At 46.3% G+C, this 27990-nt stretch overlaps 2 protein-coding genes across 2 annotated transcripts; both read right to left on the bottom strand.

Annotated features, from left to right (window-relative positions):
• LOC310748540 (uncharacterized protein) lies at nucleotides 1–27378 on the bottom strand. The gene is made up of 2 exons (XM_083584392.1): nucleotides 26409–27378; nucleotides 1–1598 (listed from the first exon to the last, which is right to left on the bottom strand). Exons 1-2 carry the CDS (start codon nucleotides 27319–27321, stop codon nucleotides 631–633), a joined length of 1881 nt encoding a protein of 626 aa, XP_083440518.1. The 5' UTR covers nucleotides 27322–27378; the 3' UTR covers nucleotides 1–630.
• On the bottom strand, nucleotides 1568–19648 carry LOC310747170 (olfactory receptor 4M1-like). The gene is made up of 3 exons (XM_083581526.1): nucleotides 18946–19648; nucleotides 6346–6507; nucleotides 1568–1632 (listed from the first exon to the last, which is right to left on the bottom strand). Exons 1-3 carry the CDS (start codon nucleotides 19615–19617, stop codon nucleotides 1612–1614), a joined length of 855 nt encoding a protein of 284 aa, XP_083437652.1. The 5' UTR covers nucleotides 19618–19648; the 3' UTR covers nucleotides 1568–1611.
• Nucleotides 27379–27990: the final 612 nt, after the last annotated feature.

Consider the following 27990-nt stretch of genomic DNA (forward strand, 5'->3'; position numbering starts at 1 on the left):
TCCTCCTCTCCGTGGGTTATTTAAATACCTTTGCCAACTGCATATGATAAACTCATCCAAATTACAGTCCTCCATTATATCCAAAGTCTTTGTGACCTTGCAAGAGTTATTTAAAGCCTGTCAAAGAGTTCAAGTGTTTACAGTGTTCTTTTAGATACAGTCTATATTTGTCCCATTCTCTATTGAAGTTTTGATCCTCCCAATTTCTGATTTTCCCAGTCAGTCTTGCCATCTTTGCATAGTCTAATATTTTCATCTGCCAGTCCGCTTTCATAGGTATCTTATCAGTTTTCCAACTCTGAGCAAGCAGCATCCTTGCAGCTGTACATAAACAGTCTTTTCAATTCCTTCGGTATCTCTGCACCTACAATTCCTAACAAAAGGGCTTCTGGTTTTTAAACAAAAGTTATTCTAAACATTTAAAAAGTTTATTATATATCGTTTCCCAGAATTCCTTTATTGTTTTACAGTTCCACCACATATGATAGAAGGTGCCCTGGAAGATTCACTTTTAAATGTGAACTGAATTGAGTTCCTTCCCCATCCCTACATGCACATGACTGGCCCTGACAATGCAGTGAAAAACAGAGAGTTAATATAGGCGACGGATCATGCTCTGCTCCTGCGGTATCACTTCCCACCCCAGACCTTGGTTTTGGTGACCATCTTCCATATGGCAACTTTGATTTCGTTGTTCCTCAGGGTGTAGATCATGGGGTTCATTAAGGGGAAGACCACGGTGTGGAAGATGGCGACCAACTTGTCGAGAGCGAAGGCCTGGAAGGGGCGGCAGTACATGTAGATTGCGGGAGCGAACATGATGAAGACGATGATGATGTGGGTGACGCACGTGGAGGCTGTCTTGCCCTTCCCTTTGGTGGAGCTGGACCTCACCTTGGACAGAAGGGCCCCATAGGAGATGAGGAGGAGAATGAAACATATCAAAGTGGCCAAGCCGCTGTTGAAGAACATGACAAACTCCAGGTTGTATGTGTCGGTGCAGGCCAGCTTGATGATCTGGTTGATGTCGCAGAAGAAGTTGTCCAGCTTGTTTGGGCCGCAGAAGGGGAGCTGGATGATGGGAATGAACTGGATCAGGGAATGCATTAAGCCAAGGAGCCACACGGTTGCAACCAGTCCCCAGCAGACAGCTTTGCTCACCACGTTGCCATAACGCAGAGGGTGGCAGATGGCCACGTACCGGTCAAAGGCCATGCCAATGAGGAGGAGGAATTCAGCTGCCCCCAGCCAGTGGAGGAAGAAGATCTGGGACATGCAGCCCCAATATGAGATGGCTTTCCGCTGTGAGTACAGGTCAGACAACATCTTTGGCGGGGTGACTGAGCAGTAGCAGAGGTCTAGGAAGGCCAGGTTGCCCAGGAAGAAGAACATGGGGGAGCTGAGGCGGGGGTTGCTCAAGATGGTCACGATGATGAGGATGTTCACAGGCAAGATGAGGGTGTCAAAGAAGAGGAAGAGGACAAAGAGAAAGAGCTGGACCTCCCTTCTCTGAGAGAGACCCAGCAGCACAAACTCCTTCACCATCGTGGTGCGGTTGCCCCGCTCCATCCTCTTGGGGTTGCCTCCTGCAACAAACACTCACACACATCCTCACACTGGAAGGACTGCAAGCTGTACACGAATCGGAAATCACCAACATGAAACAGCTTCTAAAACCTGGATCCGCTAGAGAGGACAAGGTGCAGACTTGAGGGATTTACTTTGAATTTAACTAAAAAGGGTGGAAAGCTTCAGGCTTGGGGACTGAATGTGACCCCAAGGCCTCGCTATCTGGCCCTTGGAATTCTCTGCTGGTTGACTGGTCTTGAAACAGTAGACCAGGCTCCCCCAACCTGGTGGTCTCAAGATGTTCTTGGACAACAGCTCCCATTTCCCCTCACAATGGACCATACTGACTGGGGATGATGGGAGTTAGAGTCCAGTGACACATTGAGCAGTTATGGCTGGTCCATCAGGCTGAATGGGGCATTGACCTACCAACCTTAATCTGCTTTCAGCCAGCCCTCACCTGCTTTCTTTCTTACCTACAACCAACTAAGTAGATGGACTTGGCTGTCAGCTTCTTCCTCTTCAGTCTCAGGACCCATCATTTAAAGCAGTATTATACCACTTAAGTATATATTTAAAGCAACATCAAACCACTTTAAACAGCCATGACTCCCCTACCCCAATATCCTGAGAACTGTGGTTTGTTAAAGGAGCTGAGAGTTTATCCCCTCTCCCTTCACACAGCTACAGTACAATTCTCAGAGTGGTTTAACAATCAATCCCTCTTCCCAGGCACCTAGCACTTCTCCTCCTTTCAGCTAAGAACAAGCCGTATTGTCTGCCAGGTTTGTTTGACCACAGACAACAGTGGGACAAAAATAGAGGGGGGAATTTGTTAATGGAATCTGTTGTAAGATTGGAGGGCTTGGCAGGAGAGGTTTAACGGGCTCGATGGACTGCTTAAAGTTGGTCAAACATAGAATCATAGAACTGTAGAGTTGGAAGAGACACCAAGGGCATAGCTGTCAACGTTTCCCTTTTTAAAAGGGAAATTCCCTTATTCCGAATAGGATTCCTCGCAAGAAAAGTGAAAAGTTGACAGCTATGCACCAAGGGTCATCCTGGCAATACAGGAATCTTGCCCACAGTTGCCACTGAAGCATGTTGGTCAGGCATATCCATTTGTGATGTAAAATGCAGGAAATGTATTAATGTGGGAACTAAATAGTTAAGCAATTGTCTCTTGATGCAGGATGATTGGGTGGGGGGAGTGTTCTGTAAAGAACAAGCAGTGAAGGGAGAAGACCCTGCGCCCAGCTCAAGATGGGGGTGGATATGTGTTTGCGAATGAAACGAGCAGAACAGAGTGCATTTGTATGAGAGAGAAAGGCACAGAGAGCTCAGCCTGGGTTTGGAAAGCATCTCAGGGGCTTGGCTGTCGCTCTAGAGATCTGGATGTGGGAGCCGTGTGAAAAGTAGAAGAGTTTGGATTTGATATCCCGCCTTTCACTCCCTTTAAGGAGTCTCAAAGCGGCTAACATTCTCCTTTCCCTTCCTCCCCCACAACAAACACTCTGTGAGGTGAGTGGGGCTGAGAGACTTCAGAGAAGTGTGACTGGTCCAAGGTCACCCAGCAGCTGCATGTGGAGGAGCGGAGACGCGAACCCGGTTCCCCAGATTACGAGCCCACCGCTCTTAACCACTACACCACACTGGCTCTCAAAAGTACTTAGGTTCTATGGGCAACTTGTACGTCTGTAAATATTTACCAAATGCCCACAAACCTGCAGTAACCTCCTTCTAAAGGGAAGCAAATCCAGGTTAAGTGTAGCACCTTGAGAACATTTCACCACCCAGAGACAGGGGGGTGAGTGTAACAATATGCTTCCCATGCAGAAAGTCCCAGAATTCAATCCCCAGCATATTTAAGGAATGTAAAGTAGTAAGTGGTGATAAGGACCCCTTGTAGGAAGCCAAGAGTCACTGCCTACCAGAACAGACATCACTAGGCCAGATGGATAAATGCTCTCACTATAAGAGAGCTTCATTTAATCCTATTCAAATGAGCTCCAACCATTGAGCTACAGCATGCGCAGTAGAGCATTGCAGGAGCAACGTGCTGACAACCTCCATTTGCAAGAGTTGCATTGAAATAATAGAATCATATTTCCAACACTTGTTATCAGGCAGGTGATAAATTTTTGCAAGCTTAACTGGGGTCATGTACCACCTGTAAATCATTTTCATAATATTCTCCTTTAAGGCATTACATGCCGTAAACTTCATACCGGTGGTCCACAACTGTTCCCAGTCAGCAAACATAATATTATGACCTACGTCTTGCGCCCATTTGATCATAGCTGATTTGACCGTTTCATCCTGTGTATTCCATTTTAACAGCAAGTTATACATTCTTGACAAGATCTTAGTTTTCGGTTCTAGCAATTCTATTTCCAACTTTGATTTTTCCACCTGGAAACCAATTTTTTTATCCAAATTATAGGCCTCTCTTATTTGATAGTAATGAAGCCAATCTTGCACTCTATCTGTAAAGAAGCTGAGGGAACATTCTTTCATCTTTGGTGGACGTGCCCAAAGGTTAAGGCTTACTGGGAAATGATCTATAATGAACTGAAGAAGGTATTTAAATTTACCTTTCCTAAGGAACCAGAGGCCTTCCTTTTGGGCATAGTCGGCCAATTGGTGCCAAAGAAAGACAGAACATTTTTTATGTACGCAACAACAGCAGCAAGAATACTTCTCGCTAAATATTGGAAGACACAAGATTTGCCCACCGTGGAAGAATGGCAGATGCAAGTGATAGACTATATGGAGATAGCAGAAATGACCGGCAGAATCCGAGACCTGGGAGAAGAGTTGATGGAAGAGGACTGGAAAAAGTTCAAGGATTATCTACAGAAATATAGCAAATTGTTTGAATGTTAGAATGCTGTGGGATGTAAAGGTAACACGGCATTTGGGACATGGTTAAAAGAGGTATAAAAAAAAGGGGGTTTAAAAAAGAGGGGAAATTAGAGATATAACAAGTGGGAGTACACAATTACAAATGAGATGTGAAAGAGGGTTAGAAATTGCTGAATTTGACGGAATAAAGAGGAACACAAAAAAGGGAGATGTGAGGAGGTCAGGAAAGAGGGATATAGAACCTTGAAATTTAAAAGTGGATTCTTTTTCTTTTTCTTGCTTTTTATTAAGTGTGTATTTTTTGTTTTTTGTGTTGATATGTTTTTGTTTGATTTTTATGTGTTGTAAAATCCTAATAAATATTTATTAAAAAAAGAAAAAGAAATAATAGAATCATAGAATTGGAAGAGACCGCAAGGATCATCTAATCCAATCCCTGCAATACAGGAATATGCAGCTGTCCCACACAGGGATCAAACTAGCAACCTTGGCATTATCAGCAGTTTGCTCAAACCAACTGAGCTGTCTGGGCATATAGCGCAATCTTCCTATGTCTGATGAACTTCCTAGCAAAGAGGGGAGATTGTTTTGCCTTCTATTCATTGTGTGATGGATGAACATAAGATGAGTCCTGCTGGATCAGGCAAGTGGTATATCTAGCCCAGCACCCTGTTCTCACAGTGCTCAAGTGGATGTCTAAGGGAAGACCTGAGTCCAGCACCCCCCCCTTCTGTGGTTTCCAGCAACTGGTATTCAGTCTCCAGCAGTGGAACACAGCCATCAGGGTGAGCCTTATCCTCCCATGGATGGATGGATGGATGGATAGATAGATAAATAAAGAAATAAATAGCTAGCTTATGACCTTCTCATGGGCATCTGGGAAAAGAAAAGAAGCCAGGGCTTTTGCATCTTTAACAGTTGCCTAGGTGAGGGAATTTCAGCAGGTATAGCAGGAATGAGAAGCTGAAATTCTCATTACCGACGAAAGAATGGCAAATGAAATTAATGGACTATGCAGAATTAGACAAATTAACAGGAAGGATTTGAAACCTGTGGGACCAGAGATTCTTAGAAGACTGGAGTAAATATCTGAACTATTTGAAAAGCAATTGTAATGAGCAGATTACGCTAGCAGGACTGCAGAAAGTTCTGTAAGGAGGATTATATGAAATATTGCAAGGAAGACTATGAAGAGAATTATTAGTTAATGGCAATTAAAAGTAATAGAGAAATTAAGAAATGCAGAATAAGCGATAAAGAACGGAAAATCTTCAGAGGTTGTTGACGGAAGTCTAAAATATTGTATAAGATAAGAAGTTTTGTTAAAGACTGTTGGAAATGATATGTTAAAAATTTAATATACATATATGTATATGTGTGTGTGTGTGTGTGTGTGTGTGTGTGTATATATATATATATATATATATATATATGTAGCTGAAATTCTCTGTTATACAGTGGCGTAGCGTGGGGGGTGCAGGGGGGCCCGGCCGCACCGGGCGCAACATCTGGGGGGTAGGGTAAGGGGGCGCAAATCCAAGGGTTAGGGGGCGCAAATCCACAGGTTAGGGGGCGCAAATTACTTGCCTTGCCCCGGGTGCTGACAACCCACGCTACGTCACTGCTGTTCTATGACCTATTAGAGGAGCAGGAGCCCCATCCTGAATTTTCACCGGGTCTCCTGCACCAGACCTAGACCTGCTTTCCACAAGGCTGCTGTGACATAGTCTTGGCCCTTTCAAAATAGTTTAAAGCTCAAACAATCTTAGGTTCAAATAAGACACAGGTAGACACTGGAGGCATGGTTGGTTAGCAGAATAGGATGTGAACAGAAAGAGAGAGAGAGAGAAAGAGAAAGAGAGAGAGAATCAATGGGGGAAAGGCGGAAGAGGAGCGTCAGGAATGACTTACCATGCAGGATCTTGGTGCGACAAGAGATGCCCTTAGTTGGCCACAGGTCTTCACACCTCCCAATACTAAATCAGCTCCTGCCCCATGAGAATCCCTTGAGTGGGAGAACAGATCTGCTCCATGTTTAGACCTGGAAGGAAGCCCAACTTGGAGTTCAGGGAGCTTGTTAAAAAGAAAAAGAAAAAAGATCGTGGCTGGGTTTGCAAGTGATGGCAGCATCCCCCAGGATGGGAAGGTGGGAGATGAATCAAGAATGAATCCAGATTGGAATGAGACTTCACTTCCGCAGCAGTGTACAATGTTATAGGATTGGAGGGTCAGTCTGGGTGACATTTGTGGTTCCCTTTCAGTCCTATGATCATGCAGCTATGAGGTTTAGAGGCTAGTGAAAGGACACATTCAATTAGGGCACGTGCTACAGCATTAAAGATCATGCCAATCTGCCTAGTTGCTAAGCAATAGCTCCACCCACCTCGCTCTTTAACACTGCCAGAATCAAGTTGTCTACTTAATGACCCCTTTTGTTGCATTTCTGACCCATACATGCAGCTACATTAAAACAAACAAAATTAACATGCAGCTACATTAAAACAAACAAAATTAATTATGTCAAATTTATTAGCAAGACTTGCAGATATATAGAATTTCAAAAAAATTGCACAGTTTTTAAATTTACATGAAAAGTTGTTTCAGTTCATGGATGAGCATAATGAGAGATGCCATTTTTGTGAAAGAGCAGCATATTAAAAAATCTCATATGCATCCATTATAGCAACCTCAGGCTCGGGATCCAAATGCAGACCTCCAGGCCTCTTGATCTGACCCTCAGGACTCTTCCCAGGTCACATGCACCACGAACCCTGCTTTGGACCCATCTTGAGTTTTGCCTAACTGGAATGAATCCTTGATCTTTCGATGCCTGGATGGAGAATAGAGAAGGTTGTGTGAGTGTGTAAACTAGCCTATTGTACAAAAGTTGAATTCATATTTATTCCTTTGCCCACTTTTGCTTCTGGCTCTGCCCACCACTAGTGTGTGGCCCCCAGAAGGTTGCACAGAAGCTAATGTAGCCCTCAGCCTGAGAGAGATTGTCCACCTAGGCTTAAAGGTAAAGGTAAAGGGTAAAGGGACCCCTGACCATTAGGTCCAGTCGTGGCCGACTCTGGGGTGGTGGCGCTCATCTTGCTTTATTGGCTGAGGGAGTCGGCGTACAGCTTCCGGGTCATGTGGCCAGCATGACTAAGCGGCTTCTGGTGAACCAGAGCAGCGCACGGAAATGCCGTTTACCTTCCTGCCAGAGCGGTACCTTTTTATCTACTTGCACTTTGTCGTGCTTTTGAACTGCTAGGTTGGCAGGAGCAGGGACCGAGCAACGGGAGCTCACCCTGTTGCAGGGATTATGCATTGGCAAACCCACTTCTTCAAACCCCATCGCTATTTACTTTCTTTCATTTTGTACCCCAAAATCTGTGTTTGCCCATCAGCTTCCACATGGCTTGTTTGATCTCCATGTTCCTCAGTGTGTAGATCATGGGATTCATTAGGGGGAAGACTACAGTATGGTAAAGTGCCACCATCTTGTCGAAGGGATAGTCCTGGAAGGGACAGCAGTAGAGGTAGATGATGAACATGATGAAGATGAAGATGATGTGGTGATGCAGATGGAGGCAGCTTTGCTCTTCTCTTGGTCAGATCCTATCCTCACCTTGACCAGAAGGGCTCTATAGGAGATGAGGAGAAGGATGAAACACATCAAGTTGGCCAGACCACTGCTGAAGAACATGATGAACTCCAGGATGTAGGTACCTGTGCAGGCCAGCCTGACGAGTTAATGTCACAGAATAAGTTGTCTAGCTCATTGGGGTCACAAAGGGGGAGTGGCACGATAAGGATAATTTGGATGACGGAGTCCACAAATGCTAGACACCGTGATGCTAGGGCCGAAATGCAGTAGACTGCTCTGGCGACTAGACTGGTGTAGTGCAGCAGGTGACAAAAGCCACATAGTGGTCAATGGCCATGGCAATGATAAGGAAGGCCTCGGATCCTCTGAGAAAATGGAGGAAGAAGATCTGGGCCATGAAAGCCTTGTAGGAGATTGGCTTGTGGTAGGAGAAGAAATCAGCAAGCATCCTGTCTAAAACTCAGGAGAGCACAGCCAATCAGGGTGGAAAATATTGAACTAGATCAGACACCCCCCAAACTCGGCCCTCCAGATGTTTTGGGACTACAACTTCCATCATCCCTAGCTAATAGGACCAGTGGTCAGGGATGATGGGAACTGTAGTCCCAAAACATCTGGAGGGCTGAGTTTGGGGATGCCTGAACTAGATGTTCCAATGACTCAGTAGAACATAGTTTCCTATGTACCCATGTAAAGAAAGAAAAGCTTAAGATATTATGTCTGTTACATTAACTATGACTTGAAGGACCTGCCACAAAATGCTGCAGCACAGACTTCTGTTATTTAGGGGGCATCAAATCATCAAAAAATGAAATGGGAGCAAATTATGGGGACCTTTGTCCCGTGGTGAATGATGATGATTGAGAAAATAATATTTTTACAACCCCCCCCCCCCATCATGAAGCAGCCTCATTGCCACAACCCAGTGTAGGAAGTATCACAGAAACTTGAGGCATCCCAAGAGTGGTTACCCAATCTCTAGGAGGCTGTTCATATGCTATCACCCCCTTTCTGAAAGCGTTAGAGAGCAAATAATGCCTATTCTGTCCATGAGACTAAAAAGAAAGCCCTACCAGATCTGACCAAAGCTCCACCTGGTGCAGTATCCTCTTCTCACAGTCATCAACAAGATGTTCATGGGAAGCCAATAAGCAGGACCTGAGTACCACTACTCGCTCCCTTCCTATTGGCTTCAGCAGCTGCCTCTGACAGTGGAGGAAGTGCATAGCCTTTGTGGCTTTGGGCCATTCCTGGTTGCATCCATGAATGTGTCTAATCCTCTTCTAAATCCATTCCAGGTGGCAACCATCACTATATCTTGTAAGAGCCAAGTTCATAGTTTAACTATGAGCTGTGTAAAGAGGAGCTCTCTTTTGCCTGTCCTGGATCTCCTAACATTTCTCTTCATTGGATAGCCCTGCATTCTTCTATTGTGAGAAAGGGAGACAATATTATTCATATCTGCTTTCTCCACACTGTACATAATCTTCTACACCCCTGTCACCCCATCCCTTGCCCTTCATCTTATCTTATGAACTGAAAAGTCCCCAATGTTTTAACCACATGTGAGTTGCTCCAATCCTTGGATCATATTGGTTGCCCTTTCCTGAACCTCCAAATCCTGAACCTCTAGGTTGAAACCAGCCACTCTTATGTTGCAAGGGGGACTTCAGATGCTCAACAAGAAGGACAATAAATGAAGAGGGGAAACATTGAATGACAAAAATAAAATAAAAATAACTCACCGTTTCCTGCTTTGTTGAGAAAAGGAAGACCTGCGGCCTGTCAGATGCTGTGTTTTCCATGTGCCGCAACCCTAAAATCCCATCTAGCCTAATAAGGAGAATTGATGATGATGGGACCTGTTCAGAGCTTACTCTGGAATCAAGCCCAGTCCAGTGACCAGGGAACTTGTTAAAAAGTTAGTAGCTGAAGTTTGTGTGTTGTCAGGGAACTGTCATCTGAGACGAAGGAGGTGAAAGGGCTCATGGAGGGTGAGAGAGACCACTCAGCGGAGGAGGGGACCAGCAGGGGGAGAAGTGGAGTTACAAGGGAAAGTGAGTCGGAGGGAGAGCTCAGAGATACTTCAAGCGGGAACAGTGGAGAGGTTTCAGGACCTCCCGTAGGCACACCCACTCCTCGGCGGAAACTGTCACGCCGAGAGTCCAGAAGACGCGTTTCCGTCAAGGAGCTTTTATGCTGGAAGAAGTTCCGTAAACGCCCACTGTCCGATTCAACGAGCGATTGATGGAGCCATGCTTAAGGAGCTCCATCACAGACAGAGGTTTGGGAACTTAGCCAAACTCTGAGGGATCAGGATTTTACGCACAAGCAGCTCACCATCCCATCACAGCAATCGGACAGTCCCTGAAAGCAGCTTGTGCAGAGAGGCATCATGAGCAACCCAGCTGGAGCCGGAGGAGCAGCAGGAGCTGGAGAAGGTCCAACTCTGGAAGAAAGGTGCAGAGTTTTGGAACTCCAGCTAGCAATGCAAACGGCGAGGCTAGAAGAAAGGAGGGCGCAGGATGCAGAAAAGGCAAAAGGCGCTACACTAGCAAGAAAGATGCCAGGAATGGTGCAGAAGTTTGGGGGGGACCCCAGGAACTACCAAGCCTTTAGGACAGAGATGCAGTATGCTCTTGAACTGCAGTTTAACGACTTTCCCGATGAGGCATCGCGAGTGGCGTTTGTGATTGGCCATCTCGAAGGGGGGGCGAGAGACTGGGTCCGGCCCCTGATGGCAGGGAATAGTGACATGCTGAAGGACGCGAGGAAGTTTTTCCGCGCCATGGATTTGATGTTTTCCAGCGAGATTGAACAGGGACTGGTGCGCAGACAATTGATGGCTTGCAAACAGGGGAGCCAATCGGTTCGTGAGTACTGGACTGAGTTTACAATGTTGATACATAGATTGGGGTGGGACCTATCGGTGGAACCCATTCAAATGCTCTTTGAAGAGGGGCTTTCTTCGGCGGTGAAAGACGAACTTTCCCGGGCGCCCAGGGCGGAGTCTATGGACCAGCTGACCAAATCAGCGCTGACCATTGGAGCGCGCCAAGAGCCTTGGAGAAGCGGGAGGGGAAAGGAGAGCGTTGGAGGGATTTCCGCATTCCAGAGATTCCAGAACCCAGTTTCCCGCCCGGAGAGCCGATGGAAGTTGGAACAGCGCGCGCGCAGTTTCAAATCCCAGTGAAGGGAGGAAGAAGGAGGGAAAGAGCGCCAAGAAATGTCACCTCTGCCAGCAGCCAGGTCACTTTGCCAGAGTCTGCCCACAAAGAAAGGAATGGCAAGGGATGGCGGGAGCTGTTGGGGGGAAGGAGGAGGAAGTCCAGGAGCCAGTAAAAGCCAAGGCCTGTCTGCCGCTGTCAGGGCACTGCAGACAGGCCAAGGAGCAGTAAAAGTGCCCACTCCGGAACCTCCAAGACCAGCTCTAGTAATAGAGGTGCTGCTAGAGCTGGCAAACGGATACCCACTAAAGACCAAGGCGCTGTTGGACTCAGGCAGCTCCTGTAATTTTATGAGCAAGGAGTTTGCAGCTGAACACCAGATACAGACACTCCCTTTAAGCAACCCCCTGCAGGTCACCACGATCGATGGGAGGGAGCTGTTGGGGGGAGAAGTTAGCCTACAGACCGTCCCAATGGTTATGAGGGTGGCAAGGCACACTGAAAGGATAGCGTTCAATGTAGCCACCCTGGGAGGGGCGCCAGTCATTTTGGGAATGAGCTGGCTAGCGTTGCATGACCCGCTAGTGGGCTGGCATCAGAGAGTGGTCTCCTTTGGGTCAGCACATTGCTTGGAACACTGCAAAGAGGGAAAGGTGCCAGAAGGGGCAAAAGCCTCCCTAGCAGGGATGGAAGTGGCGGACAAAGGGAAGGTGCCCAAACAATACGCTGACCTGAGCAAGGTCTTCAGCGAAAGGGAAGCAGATAAACTACCACCGCATAGAGACTTTGACTGCCAAATTAACCTGGTCCCTGGGGCCCAGCTCCCCGTGGGCAAGCTGTACGCCATGTCAGACAGGGAAATGCAGGAGTTGAGGGAGTTTATTGACAAAAACCTGAAGAGAGGTTTCATCAGAGAGTCCAGAGCGGTGGGGGGCAGCCCAGTGTTTTTTGTGGACAAAAAAAAACACGGATAAACCGAGATTGATCGTGGACTACCGGCGGCTAAATGCCGTGTCAGAACCAGTGACTTTCCCCATGCCCAGAATTGATGACATTTTGACCAGGGTGAGGAAGGGAAAGATATTCACGAAACTGGACCTGAGAGGAGCGTACAACCTGATACGAATAAAGAAGGGGGATGAATGGAAGACAACGATGTTCACCCCCCTAGGGGCTTTCGAATATCTCGTTATGCCCTTTGGATTACAAGCAGGCTCCGCCTGTTTTCAATCGCTCATGAACCATGTACTGGGACCTTTGCTCTACAAGAATTGCGTGGCCTTTCTCGATGACGTGCTGATATATTCAGAGAATGAGGAGCAGCATGTAAAGGATGTCAGGGAAGTGCTGAGCCAGCTGCAAGCAAACCAGTTGTGGGTGAAATTGGAGAAGTGTCAGTTCCACGCCAAGGAGGTGGAATTCCTGGGGTACCGCCTATCAGACAAGGGATTAGCCATGGATCCAGGCAAGGTACAGGCGGTGCTGGAATGGAAGACACCGAAAACGAAAAAAGATGTACAAAGGTTCTTAGGGTTTGGGAACTTTTACCGTAAATTCATCAAGAACTTTGCCCACTTAACGGCTCCCATCACGGACTGTCTGAGCAGCAAGAAGAAATTCGTTTGGACGGCGGAGGCGGAGCACGCTTTTGAGGAATTGAAAAAGGCATTCGCTTCGGAAGAACAGCTCCTGCATGTGGATTTACAAAAACCCATGAGAGTGGAAACTGATGCCTCAGACCGCGTGGTGGGGGCGGTGCTACTTCAGCCAGGGAGCAATAAGTCGGAATGGAGACCGTGTGCCTTCTTTTCGCGTAAGCTGAACAAATCCGAGAGGAACTACACGGTATATGACCGAGAACTACTCGCCATTCACGAAGCGTTCCGGAGATGGAGACACTTACTAATTGGTGCACAGCATAAGGTACAAGTATGTACGGACCACAAGAATTTGGAGTATTGGAGAACGGCACGAGTGCTCAACCAACGACAAGTGAGATGGGCCCAGGAGTTCTCCAAATTCCATTTTGAAATCTGCTATGTGCCAGGTCCGGAAAACATCAGAGCGGACGCTCTCTCTCGCAAACCTGAATATTTGGAGGGGGAGGGAGCGCCAGAAGAGAGACATATTATTCCAGAGGACCACTGGGTGTGTGGTGCGGCCTGGGTGGGGCAAAGAGAACTGGTAGAGGGAACGGTAAATGATGAGTACGCCCAGGATAAGCTCAGAGGTTTAAGGGGAGAGGGAGAAGACCCCGGAGGTTTTGAAGAAAGAAACGGGGCATTGTATTACAAAGGGGCGCTATATATACCAGAAGGGGAATTGAGGGGGAGAGTACTCAAACAGCTGCACGACAATCCCACAGCGGGGCATTTTGGGCAACACAAGACCATGTGGTTGGTGACCAGGGAGTTTTGGTGGCCCAAGGTGAGGGAGGATGTACGGGAGTATGTGAGAAGGTGTGACCAATGCCAGAGAGCCAAAGGAGAAAGGCGGGCACCAGCGGGGTATTTAGAACCATTACCCACACCAGAACGACCGTGGGAGGCGGTGTCGATAGATTTTATGACTGATCTGCCCAAATCCCAGGGGAAAACCGCCATACTAGTCGTAGTAGACCAGTTAACTAAGATGGGTCACTTTGTAGCTTGCTCACATGCAGTCACGGCGGAAGAGACAGCAAAATTGTTTGTAGAACATATTTTTAGGCTGCATGGCGCCCCCTTGAGGCTGGTTTCCGACAGAGGGAAACAGTTCACGTCCAGATTCTGGAGGAAGCTTATGAGCTTGTTGCACGTAGAGGTCAACTTTTCGACTGCCAGGCACCCTGAGACCAATGGGCAGGCGGAGAGGGCAAACGGTATCCTTCAACAATACCTGAGGTGTTATGTCAATGACAGAGAAAACGATTGGGTCGAAAAGTTGGCACTAGCGGAATTTGCTTACAATAATGCAGAGAATGTATCCACCGGGATGAGCCCCTTTTTGGCTAATTATGGGTGCCACCCCAGGGCGTTTCCAGGGGAAGGAGGAGAGAGATGGAGTGTTCCGGCCGCTGAACTGTTTGTAGAAGAAATGGAAGCGATCCATCGTCAACTCCAACACAACTTAGAAAGGGCCAAAGAAGAATATAAGAGGCAGGCAGACAAGAGCAGAAGGGAAGGTGAAACGATTAGGGTGGGGAGTTGGGTCTGGCTATCAACCCAAGGGTTGCCGTTCAAGGGTAGTTGCAAGAAATTGAGACCCAAAAGATTGGGACCATTTGAGGTCATCCAACAGGTCAACCCAGTGGCTTTCAGACTCCGGTTACCGAACCACATGAAACTGCACCCAGTATTCCACAGGTCATTACTGTCACCATACAGGGGGGAAGGTGAAGGGGTATCCACACGGGGGCCAGCCATAGAAGAAAGGGAAAGCCGCAACTATGTGGCGGAAATCATCGACTCCAGGTGGAAGGGTAATCAGGTGGAGTATTTGGTCGCGTGGGAAGGGGAACCGGAGTCGGAAAACACCTGGGTGAAGGCAGAGGAGGTCCATGACGAGGTCTTGATCGAAACGTTCCACCAAAGGTTCCCCAGGAAACCTCAACCAGTAGCGAGGTTCCGGAGGGAGTACTTTGGCACCACCGACGATGAGGAGGAACTGGAGGGATTCAGGGAATCGGAGTTGGAAGAGGGTACAGACTCCGAGGAGGAGGAGTACTTGGAAACCGGGAACAGCAAAAGGTGGAGGGAAGTGTTCGAAACTTCGGAAGATGAGGGAGGTTCCTTCAGGGGTTTTGCTCCCTCGCCTCCCGCAGAGGAGGGGAGGGAAGGGGGTGAAGGGGGCCCTAGAGGGGAGGTGGATGTCAGGGAACTGTCATCTGAGACGAAGGAGGTGAAAGGGCTCATGGAGGGTGAGAGAGACCACTCAGCGGAGGAGGGGACCAGCAGGGGGAGAAGTGGAGTTACAAGGGAAAGTGAGTCGGAGGGAGAGCTCAGAGATACTTCAAGCGGGAACAGTGGAGAGGTTTCAGGACCTCCCGTAGGCACACCCACTCCTCGGCGGAAACTGTCACGCCGAGAGTCCAGAAGACGCGTTTCCGTCAAGGAGCTTTTATGCTGGAAGAAGTTCCGTAAACGCCCACTGTCCGATTCAACGAGCGATTGATGGAGCCATGCTTAAGGAGCTCCATCACAGACAGAGGTTTGGGAACTTAGCCAAACTCTGAGGGATCAGGATTTTACGCACAAGCAGCTCACCATCCCATCACACGTGTGATGGAGCTGTATCCTGGGTGGAAGATGGGGAAATATAGGAGAGTGACTGAAAGATGCACTTCATTTAGTTTTGTCCATCCCAGTGGTATGTTGCTTGGCTTACCTGCTCAAGAAAAAGTTTATGTGACATGCATCCATGCCCTTGAAAATTGTACATGATTTGATGATGATGATGATAATAATAATAATAATAATAATAATAATAATAATAATAATAATGTATTACTTATACCCCGCTCACCTGGCCAGGCCTCCCCAGCCACTCCGGCAAGTTGCAACACAAAACCTCCTTGATAAAACAGTAAACTGAGGGTTGTCACTCCTCTATGGTTCCATGGGCACATTTGGAGTTCTGGTCAACTGCTGTGAAATTGTATTTCTGGTATAATTTACATTACTTTCACAGTTATATGTTGCACTGCTGCATGGTCTGCCAGCCACTTGGAAATGTGCTTAGCCAGAAGTCCCTGTGCACTAAATATGCATTACATGAAGTAATTAATGTCTGTATTCTGATTTATTTTTAAAAGCTCATTCTGCTTTGAAGGCTTTGGAGTGGGCAACAACACTTAAAACTGAGCTGAACAAGACAGAAAAAAAACCTAGAGCATTATTTTTAATGTCAAAATACTGTAATATGAACCTCAAATTTTAATTTACACCATACTAGCTCAAATGCTATCTATGAAGGACCAACCTGACCAAGAAAGGCTTTGGGTGTTTCAGAATCAAAATGATCTTGCTCCAACATTTGGTGAGTTTCCAGTAGAAGAGAGTTTCCTGGTTTTGGAGAGGTCGCTGGAACGCCATTTTGTGGACATGGGGTAGTAGCCAACATTAAACATACTCAGAGTAAACCTATTGAATATAATGGGCATATCTAACTTTGGTCCATTAATTCCAATGGGTCCATTCTGATAATGAAGTCATAGGAAGCTACGCTATAGTTGTGTGTTTGAATGAGAGGGAAGATCCTAGATGACCTGTTTATTGAGCATTCATCCTGATTGGCTTATCACAACGTTTATGTGGAAGTATGACCTTGTCTGACCTTTATAAAGCTTCTCCGTTGATTTGTTTGTGGGGAGGTTATGAAGGCGTTGAGCATCCATCCTGGATTCATTCTGATGTTTGTGCCTTCCCATTTATCATTCATTTAACACACTTTTCAGTGCATTTCCCTAACTGCAAAAACCTGGTCCCCCTGTCCCAAAGAGGTGGATTTGTTTCATTAGACCCCACCATTAAACCAATCCACTTTAATGGAGAAAATCCAAATTCCTGACTTGAATTCCCTCCCACAAAACACTGACAGTCTGAAGGTGACCTCAGCCCCTGGTTTCTCAGTTCAAGAGCCTCCAGTACAAGAACAAATCAGAGCAAAGACACTCAAGTGATGCTCTGTCAGTGACGTCAGGTCTCAGCAGCTATGGCCAGAACTCCAAATGTGCCCATGGGACCTAAACTGTTAACTGTTAACTGTTTTATCAATGAGGTTTTATGTTGCATCTTGCCATAGTATTGGCACCAATGAAGGATGAAGCTATATCCCTTTAAAATGAATAAATGTTGCAGTATTCAACACATCCAATCATCCAGGCCACAGTATGTTAAAAAAAAAAAGTGATGTGAACTACAGTAAAGAGCCTGCAGATGGGGAAGCCGGATAGCATATCAGCTGCCCTGGGTTCCAGAAGTGCTGGAGATTTTCACAATCATATTTGGCATGAATTGCAGTCAATAAAGTGTTGTGTTAGCTCCAGGCAGTCAGTATTCTTCAGGCACTTAAAAAGTGTGCTGCAAATGAATAATTAACAGGAGATGGATCTAGACACAGGGAAAAAAGCGCTCTAAATAATTCAGAAATAATATCATTATATAAAAAAAGAAAAAAATCTCTACGGAAAACCGTACTTTAAAATTTCCTGCTCTCTGGCGCCATCTGGTGTTGCATGTTTACAGCGAATTCAAATTCTGTATCTTTATTAATGTAGCTGCTATTATTAATTACAAGACCATATACCGGTATGTTTTGATAATTGCTGTTTTTAAGGAATATTTTATATCATTGTATGTGAGCTACTTAGGAATTTGTGGTTCTTTTAAATTTTCGATGAAGTGGTGTATAATTCTTGCTAAGCAAATAAAATAAACAAATGCTGCTTCACTGAGCCCAAAGCTTTCTCTTTAATCCTCATTAACAAAAGTCAGATGAAAATCCTAGTGTGACTATCAGCTGATTGACTGATTCAACCCAATTGCTATCACAAATGCTAGGGGACCTTCCAGACTGGTGTTTTATTGCAATTGCATTCTGCAACATATTCTTGACACTAGCTGCTCTGTGATGCTTCTCCAGTGCTACTACATTATTGCTGTTCAGAGGGGCTATAGTGCAGCAAGGGAGGGGGGGACAGGGTCGTCTTACCCATAGGTGCTAGGGGTGCAGGGTACCCAGCTGCTGGGCTCTTAGGGGCACCAGGCTGAGAATGCGGGGCCTGAGAGTTGAGTCTGGGGAAGAGCTGAGGAAACAGCTGAGTTGGTTAGAGTATGATACTGATAATGCCAAGATTGCAGGTTTAATCCCTGTACAGGCCAGCTGCATATTCCTGCATTACAGGGGGTTGGACTAGATATCCTCAGGATTCCTTCCAACTCAACAGTTCTGTCATTCTAAGCTATTTATTCATGTGCAGAACATTTGTGGTACAAGTACTTACAGGATTTCAGCATGGAAGGTTCAGGATATGCACAGAATTGTAATTTTGATTACAACCTAATTGTAATCTTGATTCATTTTCCTATCTCCCTTCCCAAGGGGATGCTGCCATCTCTTGCAAAGGCAGCCACAAACTTGTTTGCTTGTTTGTTTGTTTGTTTTAACAAGGTCCCTGAGTTCTGATCTGGGCTTCCCTCCAGGGCTAGGCATTGAGATGGTCTCTTCTCCCATATAGGGGTTTCTCAAGTATGGAGAGCTGTCACTGACTGAGGTCTCTCTTTTCCCATCAAGGCACTGAATGGTAAGTCAGGAAGGGTGGTTCTTAACTATGGTAAGTGCTGCTCTTAGAGGAGAGATGGAAAGCATTCAGCCTTCCAGATGCTGTCATACTAACATCCCATCAGCCATGACAATTGGCCTTGCTGCTGAGGCTAATGGGAAATGGAGTCCAACAACATCTGGAGTGTCACAGGTTTTTGATACCTGTCCTAGAATTTATATGAGTCCTTGTCAAACCAGAGGGCCATTTTTGCTTAACAGTCTCCTTATGGCATGCTTAATCTCCTTGTTCCTCAGAGTGTAGATGATGGGGTTCATCAAGGGGAAGACCACAGTGTGGAAAACAGCCACCACCTTGTCAAAAGAAAACTCCTGGAAAGGGTGACCGTAGATGTAGATGGCGGGACCAAACATGACAATGACAATGATGATGTGGGTGATGCATGTGGAAGTAGCTTTGTTCTTCCCCTCGACAGAACCCATTCTGACCTTGAACAGCAGGATCACATAGGAGATGAGGAGGAGGATGAAACAAATGAGGGTGGAGACACCACTGTTCACAAACATGAAGAACTCCAGTGCATAGGTGTCTGTGCAAGCCAACTTGACGACCTGAGTGATGTCACAGAAGAAGTTGTCCAGTTCATTGGGGCCACAGAAAGGGAGTGGGACAATGAGGAGAACTTGCATGATGGAGTGGAGAAAACCTAAGCACCAGCATCCCACCACCATGGCACTGCAGACTGGCCTGCTTACTATGGTGGCATAATGCAATGGGTGGCAAATGGCCACATAGCGGTCAATGGCCATGGCAATGAGAAGAAAGACCTCTGATCCTCCCAGCAAGTGGAGGAAGAAGATCTGGGCCATGCAAGCCTTGTAGGAGATGGCCTTGCGGCTGGAGAAGAAATCAGCAAGCATCTTGGGAGGGGTGACGGAGCAGTAGCAGATGTCCAGAAATGCCAGGTTGGCCAAGAAGAAGTACATGGGGGACCCCAATCGGGTGTCGCTGCGGATGGTCATGATGATGAGGATGTTTCCTGGCAGGATCAGACAGTAGAAGAGAAGGAAGAGGAAGAACAGGAAGAGCTGGGCCCCTCGTGCCTGGGAGAGACCCAGCAGAACGAACTCTTTCACCATGGAATGATTCCCTTGCAGCATCCTTCCAGAAGCCTATAACGTTAGGGCATAGAGACAGCCGACAGAGAAAATACTTTTCTCCTTCTCTCCTGACACTAGAACTTGTGGAACTCCAAGTTACAAAGCAATGGGGATGAGGAAGCAATTTGCTGTGGAGAAGGGATGGGTGGGAGCTTTGCCCCCATAACTTGTTGCTTACATTCCTACATCCCTTCTTCACAACAATTTCCTGCCAAAGCAGGGTTCTGGAGTCATATATGCAGCACTGTGGGGAAATGTTTGGGCATGGCAGAACGGTAGGGTGGGCATGGTGCAATCAGGTTGCAGCTTTTCTCTGCAAAACACCTCTCATGCTAAGAGGATATGCTCAGGGAACAATGGGTTCTATTAATTACGAAATGACAGCCTGAGCATCCCTCTGTATGCACCACATTCTGTGCTAAACAAGTCATTTACAAAGCCAGTGCTGATCTTATGACATGTAAGAACATAAGAAGAGCTCTGCTACATCAGGCCAATGGAACATCTGGTCCAACAGCATCTTGTTTGCACAGGGACCAGCCTGATGCAGCAACTCTCCCTACTTGTTGGAGGCATCTGACCATCATGGCTTGTAGCCACTGCTAGCCTTATCCTCCATGAATTATGCTATTTGTCATCTAAAGCTGTCCAAGTTGGGGACCACCGCTTTATCTTGTGGGAGCAAATGTTAGGCTATGAGCCGTGTAAAGAAGCAGTTTGCTTTGTCCATCCAACACCTGCATTTTCCTAGGCACAGTCCATGCTTTAAAGCTCTGTGTTCAAGCACTCTGGAGATTTCCCTGTGAAAATCCCTTCTTTAACGCTGAATTGGAGCAAACCGCAATCTACACAAAACCCAAATTGCATTTGTTGCACTTCAGTGGGTTTTCATGGGGAAAGTTCTGTGGTGAAAAAAGGAGTGCCCAAATGTGGAACTTTAAAGCGTGGACCTGGAAAGTGCAGGGCAAAAGGTAAGGGTGAATAAGCCCTTAGTGAAAACCATGTACAGCAGTGGTTCCCAGTTAGGGGTCTGCGGCCTCATCCCTTGCCTCCCCTCAACTAAATACAGTGGTACCTCGGTTGTCAAACATAATACGTTCCGGAAGACTGTTTGACTTCTGAAACGTTCGACAACCGAGGGCAGTTGACAATTCCCATTGAGAAAATTGAGATAAATGCCCCAGGAGCGGTTCGGCTTCTGAGGCGCGTTCGAAAACAGAAGCGTTTACTTCCTGGTTGTCGGCGTTTGAAAGCCGAATTGTTCGGCTTCTGAAGCGTTTGACAACCGAGGTACCAGTGTATTTGGCATTTTTGCATGGTAATATCCCAGATTTTATGGTCTGTTGTAGCGCTGTGCGATTTGTCAATATATTGGCCGAAACTGGTTTTGAAATCACACTGCCATAACGGTTTTGATCCATCAATATGCAGCAATATTTTGCTCCTCACGTGAGGGAGACCAGGGCAGCTGATTGCGAGGTGCTGCCTTCCCCTCACTCTGGCCGAGAAGAAGGCAGTGATTGCCCTCACTTCAAGGCACTGTGGCACTCCCTTCCCCTGGCACAGAGGTGGAGCAGCTTTTCTCAGTCAGCAGGAAAGCAGCAGCAGCCACAGTGGGCATGCATCTTTGCTGGCTGCCCCACTGATGGCAGCTTGAAACACCCCCCATCCACATCCTCTCCCACTCAAACCTTGTGATGGAGTTGACTCTGCTTCTTCTCCCTCCCTCCCTCCAGTCTCTGCGGCTGCTTCTTCCCTCACCTTCACACCCGATCTCCAATTTCTGACATCATGATATATTGGAATATTGTGATGTTTAGCTGCTGATATAAAGTGGTACCTCGGGTTACATACGCTTCAGGATGAGAACAGAAATTGTGCGGCGGCAGTGGGAGACCCCATTAGCTAAAGTGGTGCTTCAGGTTAAGAACAGTTTCAGGTTAAGAACGGACCTCCGGAACAAATTAAGTATGTAACCAGAGGTACCACTGTATCATGATGTTGGAAACCAGATATCGCTCAGCTCTAGTCTGTTTTTTGGTATACCTAAAATCCTTTGCTTATTTGGGGCTACCCCACATTTTGTTCAAAAAATTGCTTTGCAGTGGTAACTACCATAAAGTTATCAAAATTTTCAAAAGTAGGGGGTCTGTGGCTTGGCTTTTGAAAAAACAGGGGTCCTCAGTAATTAACTAATTGGGAACCACTGATGTACAGAAATGCACTCTAATAGGGGAAATTGCTTTGCCAATATCTGTATATTAGGCAATGTTGCATACCAACAGGTGCATATTAGGAGAAATTCATATTAAAATGCTGAAGAATTTCCTGGATTGAAGCAAATGAATAAATCACAGACCAATGCAGAAATGTGTAGAACAGAGCTCTAGTTTAGAAAAACGAGAAATGGAAAGAAACGGAAACTGACAGAGTCATCCATCCATATTCTGGTGGACTTTGGCAGGCATCATTAAGATAATAACAACAGCCACAAAATATGAAGAGGGAATGTGGGAAGACAGCCTTCCTGACTTACCATTCAGTGCCTTGATGGGAAAAGAGAGACCACAGTCAGTGACAGCTCTCTATACTTGAGAAACCCCTATATGGGAGAATAGACCATATCAATGGCTAGCCCTGGAGGGAAGCCCAGATCAGAACTCAGGGACCTTGTTAAAAGAAACAAACAAACAAGTTTGTGGCTGCCTTTGCAAGAGATGGCAGCACCCCCTTGGGAAGGGAGATAGGAAAATGAATCAAGATTACAATTAGGTTTTTCTCTTCCCATGGTCTGAAGCTTGGCTCACCTCCTTGAGTCAGCTCCTATGGGAATAGCCATACAAGGCTGTCAAAGTTGCTCATGAACCAGGTGCTATTTGAACACTAGTTTTGACCACCCCTGTGTCCTGAATTAAGTGAGTCTATGGAAATAGCCATAAATCGCAAAGTTAGTACCAATTAGGCCCCCCTTGCCCATCTTTTTAATTGTGTGTTCGTGGTGATTTGTGCCCATGATGCAATTGGGTCGATCAGACATGACTCTGCTATCAATGCTATCAGTGCTTGCAAACGTTTTGGGGCTAACATACTGCTTTGTTTCCATTCATTTGATTTCATTTTCTGAAATCCTGTAACTTCTTGTACCACAAATGTTCTGCACATGAATAAAGAGCTTAGAATGACAGAACTATAGAGTTGGAAGGAATCCTGAGGATATCTAGTCCAACCCCCTGTAATTTAGGAATATGCAGGCGGCCTGTACAGGGATTAAACCTTCAATCTTGGCATTATCAGTATCACACTAGTCTAACCAACTCAGCTTTTTCCTCAGTTTAAAATTATAGTGGTCCCCCCAGGGCTGTCTTAAGCATATGCGGTGCCGGGATGCAAAGATCCACCTGGTGCCCCCCCGGTTGCCCATTCCCAGGTGTGCAGGAGGGCGGAGCCGGTCAGCAGCCTCAGCGTCTCACTGGCTCGGTCCCCCCTGAACTGGCAGTGCAGAGCCGCCCACAGCAGACGAGCCCACCACGGCACTCTGACCAACAGGCAGGCTCTTCCCTGGACTCAATTCTCAGGTCCCGCACTCTCAGCCTGGCGCCCCTAAGAGCCCGGCACCTGGGTGCCCTGCACCCCTAGCACCTATGGGTAAGACGGCCCTGTCCCCCCGTCCCTTGCTGCACTATAGCCCCTCTGAACAGCAATAATGTAGTAGCACTGGAGAAGCATCACAGAGCAGCTAGTGAAGCAGAATATGTCAACCAATGCATTGTTATAGTGTCAAGAATATGTTGCAGAATGCAACTGCAATAAAACACCAGTCTGGAAGGTCCCCTAGCATTTGTGATAGCAATTGGGTTGAATCAGTCAATCAGCTGATAGTCACACTAGGATTTTCATCTGAATTTTGTTAAGGAGGTTTAAAGAGAAAGCTTTGGGCTCAGTGAAGCAGCATTTGTTTATTTTATTTGCTTAGCAAGAATTATACACCACTTCATCGAAAATTTTAAAAAATCACAAATTCCTATGTAGCTTACATACAGTGATATAAAATATTCCTTAAAAACAGCAATAGAAATGGATTTCAAAAAGCAGTAGGCCTGGTAAAATTATCAAAACATATATGGTGTTGTAATTAATAATTGCAACAGTTTGGAGATTATCCGTCTGGCTTTCTGAGAGACTGTTCAAATCAGCACAAATCATTGCAAATTGATTTGAGGCAACCTGATCTTCTCTCTAGTGATTTGTAATTTGCTTCAACTGGATCCAGACAGGGCACAAATCAGCCCAAATTGGCCAAATCAGGATTTGGCTGAATCTGGTGCACTGCCTTAGTGGTGTGTGTGTGTGTGTGTGTGTGTGTGTGTGTGTGTGCATGCATGTGGTGGAACTGTGTGGGCAGATGAAATACAGATTGTGTACTTGAAACAAAGACTGTTACAAACTTAAATGTATGTGAAATCATGAAGAGTGACTATCCACAAAGTAGTATTGATACCAACTCCCAAATCCTGGCATTGGTAGCTAATTAATACCTATAGTGGGAGATTTTGATACATATATAACTACACCCATTATCTCGATTCAGGCCGTTGAACTAATGGACACCTGCCCCACCCAATGCATATCATATAAACAAGGCAACATAACTGTTCATGCATCTGATAGACTCTAGTCTGCAAAGGTTTATGCTATCATGATTAGAGAATAGAGAACCAAGAAAAGAGAGAATATAGAGAACATAGAGACTATAACCACTTTGAGAATGAACAAACTAAAATACAGAGAACAGGGATAGACATATACTAATATCAAACTTAGGTGCTGAGCTATGTTGGCTTAATACTTTTCCTAATAAAGGTGGAGAGTAGAGCTAGCAGCAGTATCAATCCCTGCTGCTTTTTCCTTGAATTTCCAGGGGAAAGGGCTCAGGAAAACACTCTCCCTTCCCCTAATACTTTGTTGGCTGGCTACCTTCCAAAAAGGCTTTGTTGAAATGTGCGCTTGAGATCCCAGATCCACCTGCCTTGCTTTCCCCTTATTAACTGTATGTGACTGAAGGTCATTTCTCCCTCCTTCAGCACCCTGGTCAGCACACACAAAACCAGAAAGGGAAAAACAAATAAATACTACCACCCCCTTAGAAGAAACCACAGTTTCCAGCACCGACAAATGTTTGCCTGCTTGCCAGCAACTGTCATGGTGCCAAGCGCAGAATGAAGTGACCATACACAGTGTGTTTTATCTTGTGCAGAGGGAACCCAAAACCCTTCCCCAAACCTCTGGCTGACACACATGTTGTTGTTTAGTTGTTTAATCATGTCCGACTCTTCGTGACCCCATGGACCAGAGCATGCCAGGCACTCCTGTCTTCCACTTCCTCCCGCAGTTTGCTCAGACTCATGTTTGTAGCTTCGAGAACACTGTCCAAACTCCATGGACAAAGGCCGACACACATAGATCATACTGAAAAAGTGGGAGACATTTCATCAATTCCCTCCCCACCTGCACCCCAACCCCCATCTTTGGTTGCCACTAGATGTTTGGTAAAGATTAACCCTGTTCATCTCAGTTATGTGGGACTGATAAAACCTAAAGCATAAGGATTGCACAGGACTATTTTGTAAGGAAAAGAGGATGAAGAATAAGTGTGAATCTTTCCTCTGCAAAGCAGTCTGCGCTGTAGGGATGGGGGAGAAATTCAATTTGCATTGGATTTTAATGCAAAGCTAGCCTAATCCATGTTTTCCAAAATAATATGCAAACCAAAACACAGCTCAGTTCTGAAATTCACGCTTTTTGAAGACTATTCTTCAAAATAGCTGCCCCTATGCTTAAGGATTTATAAGGCAAAAGCCACACAATAATGAGGAGTCTGGTGTGAATGTTCCCTTATTAAGCCAGTGTGCTGTACTGGTTAGAGTCTCAGACCAGGACCTGGCCTCCTAGGGTTCAAATCCCCAATCAGCCATGAAGCACACAGCCTCTCAGCCTAACCTACCTCACAGGGTCGTTGTGAGGATAACACAAGGAAGGGGAGAGCCACGTATGCAACACTGAGCTCCTTGGAGGAGAGGTGAGATACAAATTCAATTAAAAAATAAATAAAATGAATTTCCATTCCTTGTCTGCGTCATGATGCTCAGCATTTGCAACGTGGTAAAGAAAATGAGGCTGGGTAGGTTCAGAAAATAGAGGAAGACTTCTCATTGGATCAGCTGGTAAAAATGGCCCTTGACCACCACCACCAGCAGTCATGGTGCTATTTCAAGTCTTTGATGTCCACAATTCAAGTATCTCCAATTTAAGGATAGGACTTTGTAAGCAGTTGCCGCTGGTGCTCACTGGAACTGGTAGGATAGAAGGCAGGGAGGCCAAGCGTACGTTGACTCAGAGCCAATGATTGGCTGAGGCAGAACCAACTGCTGTATTTCTAGTTTTGTCCTCATCCTCATCCCTTTTGTGATCTACAATGGTAACACTGAGACTAAGGAGGATGAATCTTCTAGGAAGGGTCAGTCCCTGTAGGCTGGTTGCAAGTGAGCAAGTGGGGGCTGGCTGAGAGCAGACTGAGGTTGGCCTCACTGTTGATAAGTCATCTCCCTGAGAACCCCTCATGGCTATGCTGGGGTTTGGTGGCCATGCTGAATCCCAAATGAGTTTGTGATGCTCAAGTCAGTTGCTTGAGTTGGGGAACAGAACCATTGCTCTGTGCACCTGGCAAGAGCATAGGCCAGGATCCCAGAATCCTCCTGGAATTTATACTGATCCTGGCCAATCCACAGGCCAACGTTTGCCCAACAACCTCCACATGGCATGCTTGATTTCCTTGTTCCTCAGTGTGTAGATCATGGGGTTCAGCAAGGGAAAGACCGTGCTGTGGAAAATAGCAACCAGCTTGTCCAGAGGGGAGTCCTGGAATGGGCGGCAGTACATGAAGATGGCAGGGCCAAACATGACAACCACGATGATGATGTGGGTGATGCAGGTGGATGCAGCTTTGCTCTTCCCTTCGGTGGAGCCCATCCTCACCTTGAAGAGCAGGACCACGTAGGAGATGATGAGGAGGGTGAAACTGATGAGAGCTGAAAGGCCACTGTTGATGAACATAAAGAACTCCAAATCATAGGTGTTGGTGCAAGCCAATTTGACAATCTGGGTGATGTCGCAGAAGAAATTGTCCAGCTTGTTGGGGCCACAGAAGGGGAGTGGGATGATGAGAGCCACCTGGATGATGGAGTGAACAAACCCTAAGCACCAGAATACCACTACCATGGCCCCACAGATTGGAATGCTCACCAGGCTGGCATAATGCAAAGGGTGGCAAATGGCCACATAGCGGTCAATGGCCATACCAAGGAGGAGGAAGACCTCGGTTCCCCCCAGCCAGTGGAGAAAGAAGAGCTGGGCCATGCAGCCCCTGTAGGAGATTGTGTTGCTGTTGTAGAAGAAGTCAGAGAGCATCTTGGGTGGGGTGACGGAACAGTAGCAGATATCCAGGAATGCCAGGTTGGCCAAGAAGAAATACATGGGGGAGCTCAGTCGTGGGTCACTCTGGATAGTCACAATGATAAGGATATTTCCGGGCAGGATCAGAGAGTAGAATAGAAGGAAGAGGAAGAAGAGGAAGAGCTGTGCCTCTCGTGCCTGTGAGAGTCCCAGCAGCACAAACTCTGTCACCATGGACTGGTTCCCATGTTCCATATTGCGGCTTCCACCTGCTGCAACCAAGAGTTGGGATGGGGGGATACAAGGAGTAAATATGAGCAAAATCAGAGTGAATCTTGCAATTTTTAAAAGGCACTCATTATCCACTTTCTTGGTTTTTTAAAAACAAAAAACAGGGGAAAGGTCAGTGGCACTCCAGTACATTTCCGAGCACAATTCAAAGTCCTTGTGGTGACCTTTAAAGCCCTAAATTGTCTTGGCCCTGTATACCTGAAGGAGCGTCTCCACCCCCATTGTTCAGCCCGGACACTGAGGTCCACTTCCAAGGGCTTTCTGGTGGTTTCCTCACTGAGAGAAGTAAAGTTACAGGGAACCAGGCAGAGGGCCTTCTTGGCAGTGGCACCCTCCAACAGATGACAAGGAGATAAAGCACTACACAACTTTCTGAAGACATTGGAAGGCAGCCCTGTATAGGAAAGTTTTTAATGTTTGATGCTTTGCTGTGTTTTTATTATGTTGGAAGCTGCCCAGAGTGGCAGCTTAAGTTTTTCGAAACACTATGACTTTTGGCCAACCATTTCTCTGGTTGGTGGTTCAGAATGGTCAGCTGATTATCTCTGTGGGAAATATACCAAAATGCATTATATTGGGGAAAATTTCTTCAAAAATGTGTATGTTTTTCAAAACTACATGCAAAAAATGTGT

The sequence above is a fragment of the Podarcis filfolensis genome (genome assembly GCF_964270895.1).
Source record: "Podarcis filfolensis genome assembly, chromosome: 13".
Taxonomy (NCBI): domain Eukaryota; kingdom Metazoa; phylum Chordata; class Lepidosauria; order Squamata; family Lacertidae; genus Podarcis; species Podarcis filfolensis.